The sequence below is a fragment of the Falco cherrug genome, chromosome 7, assembly GCF_023634085.1.
Source record: "Falco cherrug isolate bFalChe1 chromosome 7, bFalChe1.pri, whole genome shotgun sequence".
Taxonomy (NCBI): Eukaryota; Metazoa; Chordata; class Aves; order Falconiformes; family Falconidae; genus Falco; species Falco cherrug.
In genome coordinates, this window is record NC_073703.1 from 20,622,658 (window position 1) to 20,641,892 (window position 19,235).

The 19,235-nt window shown below is 39.6% G+C and overlaps 1 protein-coding gene across 11 annotated transcripts in view; it reads right to left on the minus strand.

Moving 5' to 3' along the window:
• Positions 1–569: 569 nt before the first annotated feature.
• Positions 570–19,235, minus strand: part of TRPM1 (transient receptor potential cation channel subfamily M member 1) — a 109,417-nt gene continuing 90,751 nt past the window's right edge. For 5 of the 11 annotated variants that reach the window (XM_055716182.1, XM_055716183.1, XM_055716178.1 and 2 more), the window contains 8 exons: positions 17,238–17,366; positions 15,693–15,944; positions 14,892–15,084; positions 11,644–11,664; positions 9,825–9,969; positions 7,517–7,716; positions 6,248–6,380; positions 570–4,396 (listed from right to left, as the gene is read on the minus strand). In XM_055716182.1, coding sequence (XP_055572157.1) covers positions 3,118–4,396; positions 6,248–6,380; positions 7,517–7,716; positions 9,825–9,969; positions 11,644–11,664; positions 14,892–15,084; positions 15,693–15,944; positions 17,238–17,366 — 2,352 coding nt within the window. In that variant the 3' untranslated portion in view covers positions 570–3,117. The remainder of the gene's footprint in view (positions 4,397–6,247; positions 6,381–7,516; positions 7,717–9,824; positions 9,970–11,643; positions 11,665–14,891; positions 15,085–15,692; positions 15,945–17,237; positions 17,367–19,235) is intronic. The other 6 variants (XM_055716180.1, XM_055716176.1, XM_055716186.1 and 3 more) reach the window with 3 other exon arrangements.

A 19,235-nucleotide genomic window follows, 5' to 3' on the forward strand; every position in this document is an offset into this window, starting at 1 on the left:
AAGAGTGACTCTGCCGTAGCAGAGGCTTGCAAGAGCAAAGCTAAGCTGGTCCCAGAGTGATGTAACGTAAAATGGGGTAATCTGTGGAACCAGATGGTGTAGTTAAGAACCTGCTGATGTGAATATTACAGTCACTGTGTTTAAAACATTTGCCTTGAGGGAGAGGGAAATGCCTGTATGGCAAGATACTGTAAGGTCAACAGACTTCGATTACCTCAGTGTAGTGTCTCTGTGTAGACACAGCCTTAGAATACACACTCTTTAGGCTTGACCTGGTTCAGTACAGGTCAAGCACATAATAAATAATGGTAAGTGGAATTCACAGTGACACTGCTGTGAAGTCACCACATACTTAGCACTAGGAGGGATGCATCTTCCTGAAAAGCAGTATTAAACAAATGCAAATTCTGTGCTTGCATCCTTTCAACCAGTATTCAAGAAAGCCTGTAGGCAGATATGCAAATGTGTCAATTGTTAGTCTGTTTAGTGTGCTCCAAACCTACTGTCTGTCTTCTATGCACATACAGAGCCATATTTATATCTTATTACAATAACTCTACCAAACCCAGTGTAGTTACTTCACATTTAATGGCAGAGAGGTTATCATTTCAGTTCATGCTATGCAAGAGCACAGAAAACATCCAAGCCTTATAAAGTCATCGCTGTATAGAGAACTTCATGGAAAATTACAGGCAAATGCTAAAAGAGAAGCTTTGCTCAGGAACTGTTCAGCCCATGCACTGTGTAAGAAGGAACAGAGAAGTGAACTCTTTCGATATCATTATAGTGAAAATTTTGTTATACTGAACTCATTTCACATCTTTTTCGTATTTTATAAATATTTTTACAGAAACAAAGTAAATGAATACAAAGGAAAAAAAAATGTTTGAAATCTACATGCTGTCTGATACATTTGTAATGTAAACACTATAAAAAAAAACAGCTGGTCGAACAGAGCATGATTTTAACACACATTTTATAAAGACAGTGTAACAAGAGGTATGCAACACACTGTCTTTCCTTCCACAATGCATACTGCTTGTTAAGCAAAGTGCTGAAAAGCCGCGTCCCTTTGTGTTCGTTAATGAATCGGTTTCGGGTGAGTGTGCAGGCAATAAAAAGGCATTGGCAAACTGGAGGCTATTTTAACCACACGCACAACATGGCTATGTAGTTGCATGGAATGATAACACAGAAGTAAACATGGAAGTGAAACAATTTCAAATGTCATTCCATTTTTACAAAATGCCAAGTTCCCTAAAGTTCAATAAAAGAAGCCCACATGAAAAGCAAAATGCCAACACTGTTCTGACAACAGTAAAACCAGTAAACCTGCTAGTAACACCAAACTAGCAAAAATCCAGAGTAACAATGACTGATCTTTCAGAAATGTCTATGCAGTTACCATGATCATTCAGTACAGTGATAGTGCTTCAAGGTATAAGTATGGATGGAGTATGAAAATATAATACAAACAATAAAAAGCTGATGCCATCAATGCATTTGTAGTCTTCTGTCAACTTCTGCATTTCAAAATGTTGTAAGCAGCATTATCAATGGCAGTACTGAAACCTACATACTATGGAGCTGATGGTGGGGACAGAAAGAAATTCTGAGTTTTCAAAATAGTATATGAGTAAGTCCTGGCAGTTAAATGAGTTAAGTTTTTGATCAGTATTTTGTGAACAGGTAACATGCCCTTAACTCATTTTCTTCTCCGTTCAATGATACGCATCCCCTGCAAAGAGAGGTGCTGATTATTTGGGAAAACAAAATTCCTAAAAGGTAACAGAGAAGAATGAGGCAAATAACATCATACTATTATGATGAAAACTATCAAAATCTAGTACTCTAGAATGCCACTGTTGAGACAGGTGTGCTGGGAAACTGTAACTATAGATGTGGATTTCCAGTCAGCCATTGAGGGATAGAAAACACTTTTGCTGTAGAGGCTTTTTTCCCCTTTGACGTTTGTCTTTGAAATTTACTCAAGAATATGTATGGAATTTCTTTTTGCATCTGGAAAATTTATTTTTTGTTTAGACTGACTCCTAGAAACTGTTTCTTGTTCCTCATGTGTCATCATAATGAAACTGCAAAATGAAAAATGAATTTGTCACAGTAGATTTATTCAAACACAGATGGGCTCCGTTTTGATCTCACCCTATCAGAACGCCTTGCCTGTTTTGTTTTGTTTTCCCTTGCAGGCATGTAAAAAAAATGCCACATTCTTACTCTGCATGGACTTCTACTGTAATCCCCATTTATACAAAACACTAACGCGTATCTTGGATTCACATTGTTAAAATCTTTCTATACTTCATATACTTAAAACCCCCCTAAACATTTTGAAACAATGATCACTGTTTTTCAACAGTTTAAGGCTGTCAGCATGCTTTGGGGTACGGACAGACATGATTCTGAAAGCAAGATTGTATCACTGAAGTTCAAGGACAGGTCAAGAATATGTCTACACATGGCTTTCCGGGTCAGGTTTCTCCAAACACAACTGTATTTTGCTACTCAGACCTATTTTAGTGGATGAAAATTGATATGTTGTGCCTTTCTGAAAGAAGAGCCAAGAAGCATGCATGAAATCAGAAATGAAAGAGGAGACTGCATAATTTTGCCTTGCCTCCAAAAATTTTGTTTTGATTTGACGAATACAATGGCCACAAAGAAACCAGCTGCATAAGTAAGAATAAAAACTAAACCTGGTTAAAAATTTGTCCAATTTAAGAAATCTCCTGATAAAAAAAGAAGAAAAAGACATTTTCTAAAATAATACATGATAATATTGTCCTTCTTTCAAGAGCCTTTATGAAGAGCTTGTTGGTAAATGAGCTTATGAGGGGGGTTGAAATGGAACAAAAATCTGTAGCGTTGGCATCTGTGGACTGTGCCTACTTTTTACGTGCCCCTGAAGAGAACATCTCCTTTTCACCTGACCCAGCAAGCATTTATTTCAGAACAGATCATACATCTATTATATATAAAATATAAATAAATAAATATATGAAAAATTCTTCTTCAGAAATTAATTTAAATATCCATATTTTTTTTCAATCTTTCATGCAGCTATCTTGACTGTCAGTAAAACAGGGGCCATAAGCCACTTTAACATTCCGTTTCTGTGGATGCATTTTCTTGCCTAGCTTTCTGTTCTTCTGTTGCACTGCCAAATGCCACCACCAAATTAGTTACGCTGCTGGCATGTCCTGGTCTGTTTAATTTGTCCTTTACAGATTTGGCTTTCCGAGAATGGCTGTGCAAACTCTTTGACCGTAGTGATGGGAACCCAGAAGTCCTTTCTGGCTTTACTGATAGTAAATTCTCTTTCTCAGCCTTGACAGTGGCAGGCATAGAGGTGTAAGAGGCACTCATACCTGCTTCATCAACATAATTCTCATCATCTGTGTCCGTCTGTAACTGTGTGTGCTCTGCTTGCCTTTCTGCTTCAGAGATAAAACCAGGGTATTCTGGAGGTTTTTCGTGAGAAAGTTGCTGTTGAACTTCATATTTCCACTCTGTGGCCCATTGTTCAATCATAGAAGGACACACCCGATCCATGATGGTACTATACTCTGTGGTCCAGTTGTTAACTCCTCCAACCACCTTCCCACCCTGTGCAAATATAAAGCTCCTTGACTTCATCATAGTGGTTTGACAAGCACTGAACGTTTCAGGAGGAAAATAGCGCATTGCTTTAGATTTCTCCAAGGGATAAGAGATGGTTGCCTCTAACTTGGTACGTTCTACTTTTAACTGAGTATTCTGAAAATCTGATCTTGGTACTGACTGTCTGTTTGTAACAGCATCCACCTGGTTTGTACTTTGAGGAATCATTCCATCGCTCTTGAAAATCTCCTGCTTTTCATCCCCCAAACTACCTGAACCAGCATAGGGTCTGGAAACATTCTGTGCAATTTCTAATGTAGATTTGCTGTAATCTGCTGTGGTGACTGCATTAGTACTAGAGGTATAATGGAGACCGGTGTGGTGGTCTGGAACCAGCATCCTTGGGTCTGCTCCATCTTCTTTGGTACCAATAGAATGGGCTTTTTTACGCAATCCAATGGCTGGAGACATAGGAGCGGTACTGTCATCATATGTTAACTCATCGCCGCCCACATGGTATCTGTACATGCTGTAGCCATCAGAGCTGTTAACGCTGCTTTGCCTTAGGAGATATGCAGCATCACACTCAGATGAAGCCCGTGAACGTGGATATGTCAGCTCAGATTTGTCAATACCTGCCAGCTTCTCAAGAGCGTTCACCATCCGACCAGATAGTTCTTCCAATTGAGAGAGTCGAAGGTCTACTGTTTGAAGAGAAGCTTTCATAAAATGTTCTCTTTCATTCACTTCTTCTAGCCTCATAGACATATTTTCAACTCTGTTGGGTATAAAAGGGGAAGCACAGAACAGAAGCTGTGGAATGGTGCAGTAACCCATTAGAGGCACCTAGCTACTGATTTCTTCGTAAGGCAGAATGTGGTGCTATCAATCTTTTTTCCTACATGTAACATCAAAAGTATGTGCATTTTCTTGTTATCTATGCATTCCATACATCATATGTATGGATATCATAGGGCTATTTGAACTTTGCCCTTATTTACATGCCAAGAGAGTACAACAGTTGCAACCCTTAGGGACAGCCTGCTATTAACACTGCTGAGTGTGCCACCCACTTCACATTCAGTTGTCCTCCTTCACTGTGAAGCACCAATTAATTACATGAAAAATACTTTCCAATGACATGCTCACAGGATGACCTAAAATAGCATCAAGGCATGTTGTAAAACAGGTTTTGTAGCTGTACCAAAGAGAACATATACTGGTCTATGGGATTACTTTAGCTCTTGAAATCCCTTTCAATTATGTATCAGCTGAAGGGAGTGAAATTATTGTCTAGTTCAATTAAAATAATATTTCCCCCCATTTTCTTTTATCATTTATATCATAATGGAAGCGACGGTGCCAGAAGAATGCATATAGAAGTAATGCATTAGAATGTGACTTAAAGATCATACACGAGTAAATCAACTGTGGAAATTAAATTAACATTCTTTTGCTCTCACACACAAAAGATGACAAAGCATCTGGAACAAGAAGCCATGAGAAATAAGCAAATCTGCTTTGTGGCCATAGACCATAGTGAATCAGTGAGGCTTACCAGCCCTGCTTTATTCTCTGCCACAATACCCAGGATTTTGACAAATTGCCATGGATAAATAGTGGGATAGAAACTACTTGAATACATGCAGCAGATTTCATTTACTTCTCTATTCTCAAACTTCACGTATACTAATGTGAGATGTTCAGGGCCTCCCTTCAAAAGAAAGATGTTAATCTGTTACAGAATTATATGGCTTACAGAGATACTTCATAAGAAATGTTAAAAGGAAGATATAGATAAAGACATGGAGCGGTTCATCATCAGAATACCATGAGGTAGGTTAACATGAAAGAGTAAACTGTGTATAATTTTCATTACAGGGAGAATTTTTCATTATTTCAAGGAAGTGACAAAAGACCCCATCCTTCCACTTACTTAGAACTCCTAACAGAAAAGGCAGAGCCTTTGGGAACAGTCCTGCCAAGTGACCTGGTACAAAAGTGCTGCTGCCATTATTACTGCGTGCTTACACAGCAATATGCAAACATTACCTGGTCCTCAGAATAGCTTAATGATTTACATGTGAATATTCCTGCTTTTTTAAGTGGGGAACTTCATACTGAAAAGCTAAATGCCTTGTCCAAAGCTTCCAAGAGAATCTGTGGCAGAGATTAAAATTCAGCAGTTGTGAGTGCTGGGCCCTAGTGTAAACCATAGGTCCAAGGGAAGAATCCTCAGCGCTTTTGTCATTAAGCTCCAACTTGTTTCTCATGGTTGGATGAACTGTTGGAAGCTCAACAAGTAGTAATTTGCTCACACGGGTAAAAAGCATAACTGTGATCAAGAGACAGGTGAGAAGGAAAAAACTCACCGTGACCAAAAAGTTTTACACCAAAGCTGCCCAAAGCAGCAGCCTTAGTGACACACCAGTAGGAACCACAAAAAGCTCACTCTCGTGAGAGACACACCTGCACCAACACTTACTCAGGATTCAGATCAGCTTCTGAATAGCTTCTAAACAACTTCTAAATCTTTTGTACTCTAAGTCAACTTTGGTTATAATGAAGACACAAAAAAGCAAATATTGTTCCAGATAAGCGGTATGGTTTTTTTTCTTATAATAGGTACCTTTCAGAGGTAACTCGGATGCGTTCATCATTAGATGATTGCTGCTCGTCCTCTTTTTCCTGGAAATATTCTTCTACACACTCCTCTTCAAACTCATATAGTTTTTTTAGCTCTTCATCATTCAGAAATAACTCTGCAAAACAGATGAACAAAATATTAATTTCCTTTTTCTGAACTTCTGGCAGTCAGTTGAAATCTGATTTAGCAGATTATTTTGGGGACACAGATACTGCAGATTCTACTCCTGCACTAAATGAACCGATACTTTTGAAAATAGGGAATAAGCACTTAGCCAAAAATGGCCACAGCTGGGAAGGCAATGTAATGCATTACAGCCATCATCTGCTTTTATGACCATCCCCTTGGGGCTATATTTCCTCAATGACCTTTGCACTTTTTAACAGCAGCGCTATGCATTGAACAAACTGACTAGATTTTACACTACGGACTAGGAAGACTAGGGAAATCTCTGTCAGTTTGATATTTCTACATTCAAATACTGTTCTTAAAAGGGTGCCAACTATAGGCAACAGACAATCTAATACAACAGATTGCTTCCCAGACATTCTTTGGATAAGAGCTTCAAAAATTTATAATCATGTAGGGAAAATCCAAGGGAAATATAAGCTCTTGGGAACATTTCATCCTTTATTTGAATTTGTCTTTTGGTATTTGGAGGGAGTGTTACATTTACTTTTTTCCCTTTTTTAACTCAGAAGCATATTGTACAGAAATATGTTTCCTATGTGATGCAGAAATACAGCAATAATTGTGAGCATCTGATTATTTCAATGAGCCAAACAATGAAAATAATAATCAACAGAGTATGTTAGAAATAGAATCCTCACAGTTCGCCTGTAAAATGACAGATAAATCTCTAGCATGAAGAAATAAAAGTGGGGATACTCTCAGACACAGATTGCTCACAGTCACAGAGCTTGAAACTGTGATCCCTTCATCTCAGTTTCCTATTTGCCCTTCCTGCCATACGAACTTCACTAGAACTTGGTAAAACTGGATTAAGTAGATGCTGCCTCACTGTTTTAAGAAAGCATGTTAAAGAAGGTCTTCCCTAGCAGCCCAGCGCTGCATATTCTCAGGAGCCCACAGAGCTCAAAAGCTGTTAATTTGATATCAATTTTGTCCCATACCATCTTCTGCAAATACACTGGACAGCCATCATGCACAAAATCGTTCAGCATTAGAAAAGCTGCTGCTTTCTGCTAATATGGTGCAAAGAGCTCAATTTATAGAAGATTTATGGCATACTTAGTCCCCTGTCACGCTCATCCTGGTCTCCTTCACCCTTCCTGCAGCGGCAGCAGATTCGCTTGATGATTATGTAGATGTGGCTGAAGATAATCATTGGTGGTGGGAGGACAGGTCTGTCATGGAACGTCATGATCAGCTGGTACCGCTGGAATTTCCAGACTTGGTTGGATATTGATTTTACCTCAAAGAAGGTATTGCTGAAAGGGAACATTGGTACAGTTTCTATCAGGACCCTAAGTTTACTTAACATTGAGCAAGTACTATGTTGAGCAAAGTAGCAGCCAAATAACAACATGAGGCCACATGACTTGCTTGGTCCAGCTCTTTGTTGATGCTGCTGAACTTGCTGAACTGATGATTAACTTGAACTCAGGGTAGCCAAGCAGAAGGTGCTCTGCATCCCTTAAGCACCACCCAGAACAGTCCTTCTGTTAGCAATTTGCTCCTATTGTATAAAGTCCTTTATGTGTTAGCGTTAGAAAAGTTAGAAAAGAAACTTGCACAATTTATGAATCACATAATGGGTATTTTGGTGCTTGGTTATAAAGTATTTCTTTTAACACATGCCAGTATTTGATATTACCCAAAGTATTAAATCCATGAAAGGTATTTTGTATGCTAAACCCAGAAGCTTCACATAGTTTGCCTTTAATATGCTAATCAGGTTGACCTACATAGAAGACTTCAAGTTTTCAGAAAATGTCCTAAATCCAAACTTTATTCACTCAAACTTCTGACTTGAAAACATGCTGCATATTCTTGTAAAGGAATGTGTTCTTGGAAGCCGTGGCCTCCTCACTTCTACACAAAATAAGGCGTGCTACAAAGATGTTTTATTTTGTAATTCAGTGGATATGAAGGAGTGTAAGTTATAGCATCCAATCCAGAGATAACAATAGTCAAGGTTATGAAATATCAACTAAAAGAAAGCAGACTTGAAGTGCTGTCTTAGCTAAAGCCTTTCAAGCTATTTTAAAGTATGCTCAATCAGCTCACTCCATTTCTGTGATGATGACGATGATATCGGCACTTCCTTTTTTATATTTTTTGTCCGCTTCTTTAACTTTCTGTGCTTTAGAATATCTACATTCAGAAAACCAGCTAAAACATCTCTGAAACCAGAGAATTCTTGAGCTTTTGGTTTCTTTTGGCTAAGTACATGAGATTAATTTACCAATGATAAATGACAATCTGCCTTCATTCTGTGTCTCCTACATAGCAGGAATTCCCCAGCTAGATCTCACCCCCTTGCAACCATGCTGGAATGGCAGGAGTTAACAGCATGACCTACTTCCCAAACTGCTGATTCCTTGGTCCTTCAGCCAATAATAGCTACCATTGTAAGATCCTTCCCCTTCCCCCTAGCGATGTGACTGGCATTTCAGCACTTAAAAATTCGTGACCTTTTAAGCTACATACATCAAATGAAAGACAGGCTTTGTGAGCTGTAGAATTCTGGGCACATGATTAACTGTTTTTGTGATTGTGACACCAGCTACCTATGCCAACAAGCCCTCCAACACTACGTGTTTATGGGCATCCGAAATGGATCACCTGCTTTTCTCAGGTGGTGTGTTCAGAAAGTCTTACTAGCAAGCAGATGCTGCAATTTTTATTTTTTTTTTAATCCCTAGGTAATGACAGGAAAAGCATGCAACATAACTGGGTACAAAGAACAAACAGCAGAAATTTATTTAGTTTTACTCTAGAGAAGTCTAAATATAGATTCGTGGAATAACATTAAGAATGTGCACATTGCTTGGACTGGCCACAGATCTTGGCAACATGTAGGCATCCCTTCTCTTGCTTCAAGGCAGCATAGGCTCCTTTTCTGGGTCATTTCAGAACTCTGCAAAGCCCTAATTTATTTTTCTAACTGAAAAGCAAAACAAAAAAGAAAAGGAAGCCAGATGACGTAGTGATAGTGGCCATGCCACCTGCTTTTGATGTTCAGATTTTCATTCTGCAGTTGTATCGCAGAATCATGTTTGCTAGTGGTTACATGGGCTTACATCACGTTTGTAGCAGGTTTCATGGATTCTGGTTTTCATCTTTCCAGAGCAATCTTGAGGCCTGTCAAGTGTCCACTAGATGGTCACTAGAAGTAGCCAGATCCTCTCACATGGATTACTGCAATTCCTGGCAAATTCAAAGCAACCTTTCCTCTGCTCTTTCCTACTATTCCAAGTATTTGCCAGTCATGTTCAGAGAGTAATTAGATTCTGAGTGCGGATGCAAACCCTCGCAAAATTGGTTGATGGGCTCTCACAGAAACTTTAACTCTGCAATAAGAACGTTTACGTACTTGAAGACAGCAATCAGCAGGTTTACCAACAGGATATTTGCTACCAAGAGGTAACAGGCCATAATAGCAGGAGTGAGCCAGGCCCCTGGTATACATGGAGGGAGGCGTTTACCATCATCGTCGTAAAGATTGTCCCCACAAGGAGCTGAAGAAAAAGCAGAAAAAGTATTTTTCACAAATTGCTCAATCCTTGAAAACAGTATTCACATTTATTTAATGATGACACATGCGTAAAATTTGCCAGGCTAAACAAATTGTCAGTTTATTTTCAGTAGCAAGTATGTATATCTTCTACTTCAAATTCTGCTTCCAACTATGGCATACAAAAATAAGTTCCCATAATAGTCAACGGAGAGGCAGCTCCAAGTTTACTGTACAGTGTAGCTTTCTCTTTAAATTCATATTGCTTTTCTTTTTCTCATACTAATAGTCTAGGACAAGATCTTAATAGGCATATGTACATATTAATAGTGGAATTAAAAAAAAATAATCTCTAACTAAACTTGTGTGCGTTCCTTGCCAAAGATATAAAAGAATGTAGTTAGTGGTCCCAGATCGCTGAGCATAACTAAAACCTTTACAGGGCTGCAGAGGCCTTGATGATCCCCAGCTTCGCCTGGGGGTAACCCACAGTGCCTGTGCCCGCCTGCCCTGCCTGGGCCACGGCAGCACGCCTCAGCCCGGCCCCGGGTGGCCCTCGGGTGGCCCTTCTGCCTCTGGCCCTGCTGCCTCTGGCCCTGACCGCGCTCCCCAGGTGGACCCACCGCTATTACTTTTCCATCTGGCGCTGTTGATGTCACCAACAGGTGGCCCTGCCGCCACTTCCAGGCCAATTTATGTTTCCCTTATTTTTCACAATAGTTCTGAGGTTTAGGTAATATTTGAGACCAAAGAGACAAATACATGAAATGAAAATGATGCAGTAACAGCAAAACAGACTGGTGAGAATGAGACCAAAAATGAGAGTATTGATCAAACTGATATAAAATAATTGCCTGAAGTAACCTAAGAATGCACAGGTTGTCTTGGGGTGAGAGCCACCTTGGAGTTGTCCCGTCTGTAAGTGCAATGCCAGTGTATCTGATTTCAAATACAAGGCTAACTTTCAGAACTGTTTAGTAGCAGGTAAATTGTTTATCAACCGCAGGTTCTTCAGCTGAAATCTTTGTAAGTACTAAGTCTGACAGTGATCTGCCAATGAGTTCATTACGGATTTAGTTTATGTGAATAGACAAACCAGTTTAAGCATTTTGCCAAAAACACAGTGCTTCAATCTCACCTGAGAAATACTTCAAATTATTTGAAAACAGACTAATCTTATTTACTGTGCACTGAAAGAGATCTTTAGACTATAATTAATAAAATGCATTTTATTTGCTTTTCAGCCATCAGGCCTATGTTTTTCCTGTTCATCATAAATAAAGTATAACAGGCAAGTCAAGCGAATCAGAATATTATTCACAAGGACCAATGAAAGTACTGCCACAGAAACACTAACATTGTATCTAGATAATCAAAGGGAATTAGTTTTACCATTACAGTGATGCATCATCATTTTTAAAAAGTATTGTATTGTCAATGTGCTACAAACAAGTCATAGCAACCATGTAAACTCATTTAAAACTTCTGATCTGCAATCTGTATTAAAATATTTTTCCTCTTCTTTTTTCAAATGAAACTATTACAGTAGAAAAACAAGAATCACACCTGAATATTGGATGAGCTCTACAATTAAAATATCAGTATCTAGATATCAGTATCTAGTGAGGAGGAAGATTAATGGACATAATGAGATAACCAGCTCTCCACAGAGACTTACGATTAATTTCCATGGCATAGACTGAACAGCATTCCAAAGGAATTAATAGAAAAGGAGGCAGGGAGAGAAAGAAAGAAAACAATAGAATAATAAAGAAAAAAAAAACCCCACAATAAAAAAACAATTCAAAATACAGTTTTTTCACCAAGAAAAGATAAGCAACTCATATGTCAGAACAGTAGAGACATATGCTTAGGAACAATGTCTTTGTTAGAAATGCACTGCATTCTGCAGTTTCCTTTTCATGTTGTTTTCCCCAAATGTTACATGTGACAGTGAATTCATAATATTAATAATAAATCACAAAATGCTTCTGGCAGATGATCTAAATATACCCGATATTTCAGGCAAGTAAACAAAACTGGAGGTCACCACAAATACAAAACGAGTCAAAATTATCACACAAAATCATTCTTTTAGCTGCTATGGAAACATTTCCTGCTCATTTTTCACTCTCTCTCCCTCCCCCTGCCCCCTCCCTGAACCATCAGGGCTTTGAGTCTGCCAGCTGTCTCTAGTGACTAGCTATGTTTCTGTTAATAGTCACGGTTCTGATATTATTGCAGCATACAGTATCATTAAAGCCCATTTTGACTACCAGTATGGATACTTGCTTGCCAACCCTTAAACGGTGATTGTAAGACAAACTGCACTATTGAAAGAAGCTCAGCCAGGCTGCTGTATCGTTTAAGAATATGTTTCTATTGAGTACTGGATGCCACTAACTTCTTGACCACGGACATCTTCTAAAAGCAGGGAACAAGACAAGAGCATCCTGGGTTGCATTAGGAACAGTGTTACCAGCAAGTTAAAGGAGGTGGTTATTCACCTCTAACTCAGCTCTAGTGAAACCACATCTGGACTGCTGTGTCTAGTTCTGGCCTCCCCCATGGAAATCAGGCATGAACATACTGGAAAGACTCCAGTAAAGAGCCACAACGATTATTAGGGTGATTGGAGCACCTGAGAAATAAGGCAAAGCTGAGAGAGCTGTGATAATTTATCCTGGAGAAGACAAGGGTCAAGAGACATCTTACCAATGTTATAAATACCTGGTGGTGGGTGGGAGTAAAGAAGACAGAGCCAGACTCTTCTCAGTGGTATCCAGTGAAAGGAGAAGAGGCAGTGGGCAAAGATACAAATACGGGAAATTCCATTTAAACCAGGTTGTCCAGAGAGGCTGCACAGTCTTCATCCTTCAAGATATTAAACCCCTGACTGGACAGTCGCTGAGCAACCTGCTCTAATTACCCTGCGTTGAGCAGGGTAGTTCAACTAGGTGATCTCCAAAGGTGCCTTCCAACCTCAGCAACTGTGTGATTTGTGATTCTTCATCTTTAGGTGACATCCTATCCTCAGTGAAGCTATTGACAAAAGTCCAGCTACCTTCTTTCAGATGGAAAATTTGATGTAATACTTTTTCCATAAATTGTTTACACTCGTGAGCCTTGGCAAAACTACCCATAAGCACCTGACACAGAGCCAGGTTAGACTGCCCATAGCAATCACTCCCCAATGACTTCTGAGGTTGCTTTTGTGGTGTGTTTACAGAGAACCATGGAAAGATCAGAGTGAAAATTTCTTACTGAAAAGGAAAATATCTTCAGAAGTCAGTCCATAGATTTCTAGACATAAGAAATTTACAGAATAATTGTAATGCAGTGTAATTATACCAGTAGAACTCCTTGCGTAGCCACTTCTATTTCAACACTAAACCAACAACAAAACCACAGATTTCCGAGCTAGCTTATGTTTAAGCTACTGACACAGCAAAGCTTCTGACCTGGGAAGGTTAGTGGAGCAAGTAGCTGGACTGCACCTGTGTAACTGGAAAGCCCGAACTTTTTTCCTCCAAAATCTTTCACCCTGAAGAAAGATGTCTAATTCAAAGGATGCTGAGTATATAACTGAGAAATGACTGAAGCATGACAGAAGTCTGGGACACCACTTAGACTGAAGAGATCAGTATTGTTGGTAAGGTGTGAGTTTAAATTTGTAAAGAAATCAAACTGTCTACACTGGCAAACATCCTTTGTTCAAAGTGAAGTAGGATTTGAATGCACATTATGACCCACAAATGTAAGGGATACCCGGTTACAGTCTGCTCCTCCCCATGGGAGAAATAACACACTTGAGAGATCCTGAGCTTATCCTGGCTCACAGGTGCACTGGAACTGCAATATCGGACAATAAATGACTGGCTTGACCTTTTATTTGTCAAGAGTAATTTATTGTACCGTAAGTTACAATAATGAGACAAGCATTCATAAGGAAAAGGAAGATGATATGATCTTTTCAGCAGTGTACACTGGTCAGAAACTGACTAGTGACATTTTATTCCTTTCTAAGCAATTAAAGTACACTTTAATGACATTTGGTATAGAAGTTTCTCATGATGATGGATCTTTACCATTTTTGAACTTAGACCTCACAATTTCTTCAGCCTTCCACTTCACTACTTATCAGTATATGCAGATGGTTGAAATAACACATACACAATGCTGAAGTAGCAGCTTATATTATTTCAGATAAAGTGTAAACTACGTAATACACACTAGGGGAGGCCAGCTGCATGTTTGATTATCTGAAAAAATGTCAAATGTTAACACAAAACTAGCAGTAACGACAAGTCAGTTTCCATCTCTTCTAAAATACTGACAGTTGTTTTTTTAAACTGTGCAGTTTTATATAAGACAGGCTATTTCCACACCCAAAGCTAATCAAGCAGAGTCTTCATTTTTTGTTTCTCCACAGGTGTAGAAAAGAACATGAGTATTTAATGAAATAGAAACTTTTCTGGAAAGTAGACAGATGTATCAATGAGAGTAAAAATGTATTAGCTCATAGCCTATGCAGGGAGTTAGAGATGAAAGGATATGTGTATTTTCATCTCTTGTGCAAGGTAGTATTTTTTTTTTCTGCTTCTGTTAGAACAGTAAAACATTGGTTCAAATGAACATTTCAGAACGATCTCTGTTGATCCCTGCAAATAAACAGAACACTTAATACTGTTATACTCTCGGACGGGAGAGTATTCCAGACTATACTGCTTTCAGTATTAACTGAATTTGAATCTAGGCTGAGAGGACATGCAGGTGGGGAACAGAAAATTGTTTAGACTCTGGAGTCTGTCACAAGAAAACAACAAAACCAATATAATCATAAAGACAAAACACTATTTCCAAATTAAAAGCAATCATTAATTTGGATCTGATCATCTGCCTCAGAAACAGGAAACAGACTCTTACTATGAATTCTACTCTTACGGTCTATCTGGTCTGCGAACACCTCTCCATAGATCATCCAGTAGGGCATATAGAAGATGTTGCGAGCTAGTCTCCAAGAAGGCTCTTCATCTGGGTGCAGAATAGCTTGGCGGGCTACTCCAAAACTCATCAGAACCACCAGCATGATGACCACAAAATATAGCATGTCAATCATCTGCACAGAGAGACCATACAGAGGCTTTTATCATCACCAGGTAGTACAGTAGCATCAGCATGTCTGTTTGCCAGCATGCAGTAAACAAGAAAGCGTAAAGAAAACAAACACATTCCCCTGGATAATTTTGGTATTATCCTTTAACTACTACTGTAGCTCATGAACTAAGCACACATAAAAATGCAGTAAAACCAGTAATTTAAATACTAGATTTACATTTAAAAATATTTTAAGCGCTAAAGCCTTTGCTATCCCTATTCTCTTTTGCATCAAGTGCACTATGCTGTGCTTTCAGCATAGACCTCTTCTTTGGTTGCAAAGAGATGATATAAATATTGCTGCATCATCTCCTGTCCACAAGTGATGGGTTTGGTGGATGACCCTGGTGTATCAGCAAAAAAGAAAGAAAAAAGATTCCCTCTCAATCAAGCAGTTATTAGCAAGAGTATTGCATCTCGTGCGTGTGTGTGCAAAATTCACATGGCAACTTTTTCACAGACTTTATTCAGTGTCCTACGCAGACAGAAAACCCCTTTCTAAAATCAGAACTGAACTGAGTTTCCCATGAAGTTCTGAAATACATAATTTACAGCAATTTAGGCACTAACCATCTTTCCAATCATCATGACGTAAGGTCCCAGGTATTTGTTCACACCAAAGATATCTAGTACTCTGATGTACCAGAAAATGATATCTACACAGTAAATCACTCTTCCGTAACCCATGTAAGGCTGGTTCTGTAGGCGAAGAATTGCTCCTATCATAAATACTGAAATAGCCACCAGGTCAGTAATATTCCAGTATTCCTGGAGCCAAACTTTCACTTTTTGGCTCAGCTTGCCAGGCTCTGACATCAGAATCTGAAATAAAAAAAACCCCATCAAACAAAACAACAAAGAGATCATTAGGAAAAACTCCAAGTTACATTTTTGAAGTAACGGTTATGAAAAAAGACCAATCTCGTCACATTCAACAGGTGTCTGAGACCCCCTTCACTGCCAGCAAAATTTGCCTCAAGCAGCATTATTTTGAGTTACTAGCAGGCAAACTTTGTTTTTCATGGAAACATGGAATGGGTTGGGTTGGAAGGGACCTATAAATATTATCTAGTCCAACTGCCCTGCCATGGGCAAAGACATCTTTCACTAGGCCAGGTTGCTCAAAGCCCCGTCCAACGTGGCCCTGAGCACTTCAGGGATGTGGCATCCGCAGCTTCTCTGGGCAGCCTGTGCCAGGGCCTTACCACCCTCATCAGAAAAAATGTCTTCCTTATGTCCAATTGAAACCTACCTTCTTTCTATTTAAAACAGCTGCCCCTTGTCCTGTCACTAGAGGCCTTCGTAGAAGGTCTCTCTCTTTCTTATAAGCCCCCTTTACATATTGAAAGGCTGCAGCAAGGTCTTCCCGGAACCTTCTCTTCCCCAGGCTGAACAACCTCAACTCTCTCAGCCTGTCTGCACAGCAGAGCTGTTTCAGCCCTCTGATCATTTTCATGGCCCTCCTCTAGACTTCCTTTTCATCTTTGTTTCTGTTTTGGCTTTATTAAGCCCTTTTTTTGTTGTAGGTTTTAATCAAACCAGGAGATCTGGCTTACTGACTTTGCATCCATATTTATCTCCAAATACAGTTCGTATGAGATGTAGGAATTATGAATCAGAGGACAGGCTAAGTGCAAACCACACTACAGCATGGGAATACAGGAGACGTTTCTATGCTTTATCTTCCTCATACAAAAGTAATGAGATCAGCCAGATCCTACTCCTGGCTAATTCCCCAAAACACTTCTCTGCCTGCAGTTCTCATCAAGGACTGCAGCAGTAATAAGAAGCCAGTATCTGCTGAGACTTCCTTCACGGGGTATGGCCCTGCCCTTTCTTGGAAACACACATAAGAGAATGACAGCATTCCTTTTGACTACCGACCTCAGGGCACTTTTGCCTGACCTTTTTCCCAATAAGAGAAGTTTTAATGTATAGAAATGGGTTATAAATGAAATCATCTCCAGTGATGGGCATTTTGGGACTCTCGCCCTGTGAGAATCTTCTTTCTCATGTATGGCTTCTCAACCCTCTGCACAAGTCCATTCCATTTATTACCTCTAAGAGCGAGCTTCATTTTAAGGGTTATGAGATGTTGGTATGATCAGACTTTACCTCTCTTATTTTCTCCAAAGCCAACGTCACAATGTAGGAGATGACAATCCATTCCTGGACTGATGGCCACCGTTCCATCCGTACCAAGATGATATAATTAAATAACATCAAGTAACCAAGGTATGATATCTGACAAAAAAAAAAAAATCTTTTATGGAATTTAGGTGACGGATCCCAGGATCCTTCCACAGTTAGGCAGTACTCACTTACGGAGATGACTCACACACACACACACAAATCAGTCCACACTCACTTCCATTACAAAGTTGTGGTCTATTAGTGTAAGTCAAAAGAGCTATCACTCGGTTTTCTATAACCGCTGGTGTAAATGTCAAAACGGTGATGCTGGTGTCTCCATGCCTCAGAGCAGTCTTTGGTAACCAGCCAACTAGAAACTCTGAGGACCTTGGAAGTCCAGAGTTAAAGAAACCAAAATGGATTCAATGACTTTGAGGCAGGGAGGGGCAGGGGGGAAGGGCAGGGGGGAAACAAAGCAATATTCAACCAACAGATTTTCCAGGGAGAAAACTGAGTGTTCTGAAAGATGAGATATTCAGTGTGAAATGTTTACCCACCATCTCAAAACAGGTCTAAAGCAGAAAGGGGAGGTGGGGCTATGAGCAGCACCTGCCTGGAGGGGTAGGGGAAATAAGGAGCAACACAGACCATTTGCTTTTCTCCACCCTGTAATAGGGTTGAGACCATCTAGGCAGAATATACTCTTTATGTGAAGCCAGAGGCATACATACTTCATATATCAGTCCCTACAACACCTCTTCCTACACTTGTTACTTAAACCCATCTACATGAACGGTAGGTTTGCCTGCAAAACGCATGAAAGTGAAGCCCGCCCAAATTGTGACAGTCATACCGACGTGTACAGACACATAGACTGGAGCTGCGCATGAAAGATTCAGCTGCTGAAGACGCTTACTTGCACAAGAAAAAAAGACTTTCTTCTGTGAAGGAAGCGAGCCTGCTGCAGTGCCCTTCCTACAGCTACCAGGCCCAGGGGCCGAGACCTCGGGCCTCCAGCAGCTGAAGGGCTGACAGATGCTGTGGAACACATGACCCAGACAGCTGAATTCTCTCATTTGTTGAAAGAAGCAAAATAACAATTTCAAACCACTCCAAATCAGATCCTTTGTGCCCGGGGCTTTCTAATCTACAAAAAAATGTAAATTCTCGACACTGTGAAACCATGTTGGATACTTTTTTTGAAAGTGAATAGGAATTTTGCTTTTGAATTATTAATACAGGCAGCAGAAAGGGATCAGGATAGTGTTTTGTGATTATGATGTGCTACAACTAAAAACCTACGTAATACGACATACTAGGTACTGGAAGTCCTAACTTTGAATAAAAAAGAAACCAGTATCCTTTTTACAGGGCACACACAAAATTTGTGGGCCGTAGCATGAATACTTTTTCTGCTTTATTAAAACAGTTTAGCACCAGACAATTCTTGATGCACTAAAGAGAAAATCAGATGCTTGTAAAAAATAAATATAGTTGAGATTGGCTTTAATTATTTAAATAAAAGTACCTATGAATTCTTTAGCGGACTGGCATCTGTGCTTCCATCTAGGTTACACTCATCTGACCGAGCCTAACTCTCAATGGAGCAGTGGCAAGCACTGATACTATGGCACTACTTCTTGGGTCCTAAAGTACATTTCAACACAGAACAGGAGTCAGAGCCTTTAGAAAACAAGAGAATCCAGCCCCGTCTGGATTGTGGAGCTCACACTGAGCTGCACCTATGATGACCCAGACAGGGCATCCTTTAAAGCACGCAGGAGTTTTAGAGGCTGACAGCATAAGCTTCAGTTATTAATTTTGTTCCATCGTCTTAAGCATTTTTCTCTGAATAAAGGGAGCGATTTATTCATCAGATTCCACGAAAACCAGTACTATGTATTCATTTATTACTTGATTATTATTTTTACATTGGAATCATTTAAGTTTCACAGGTGTGAGAAAAATGACCACTATCAG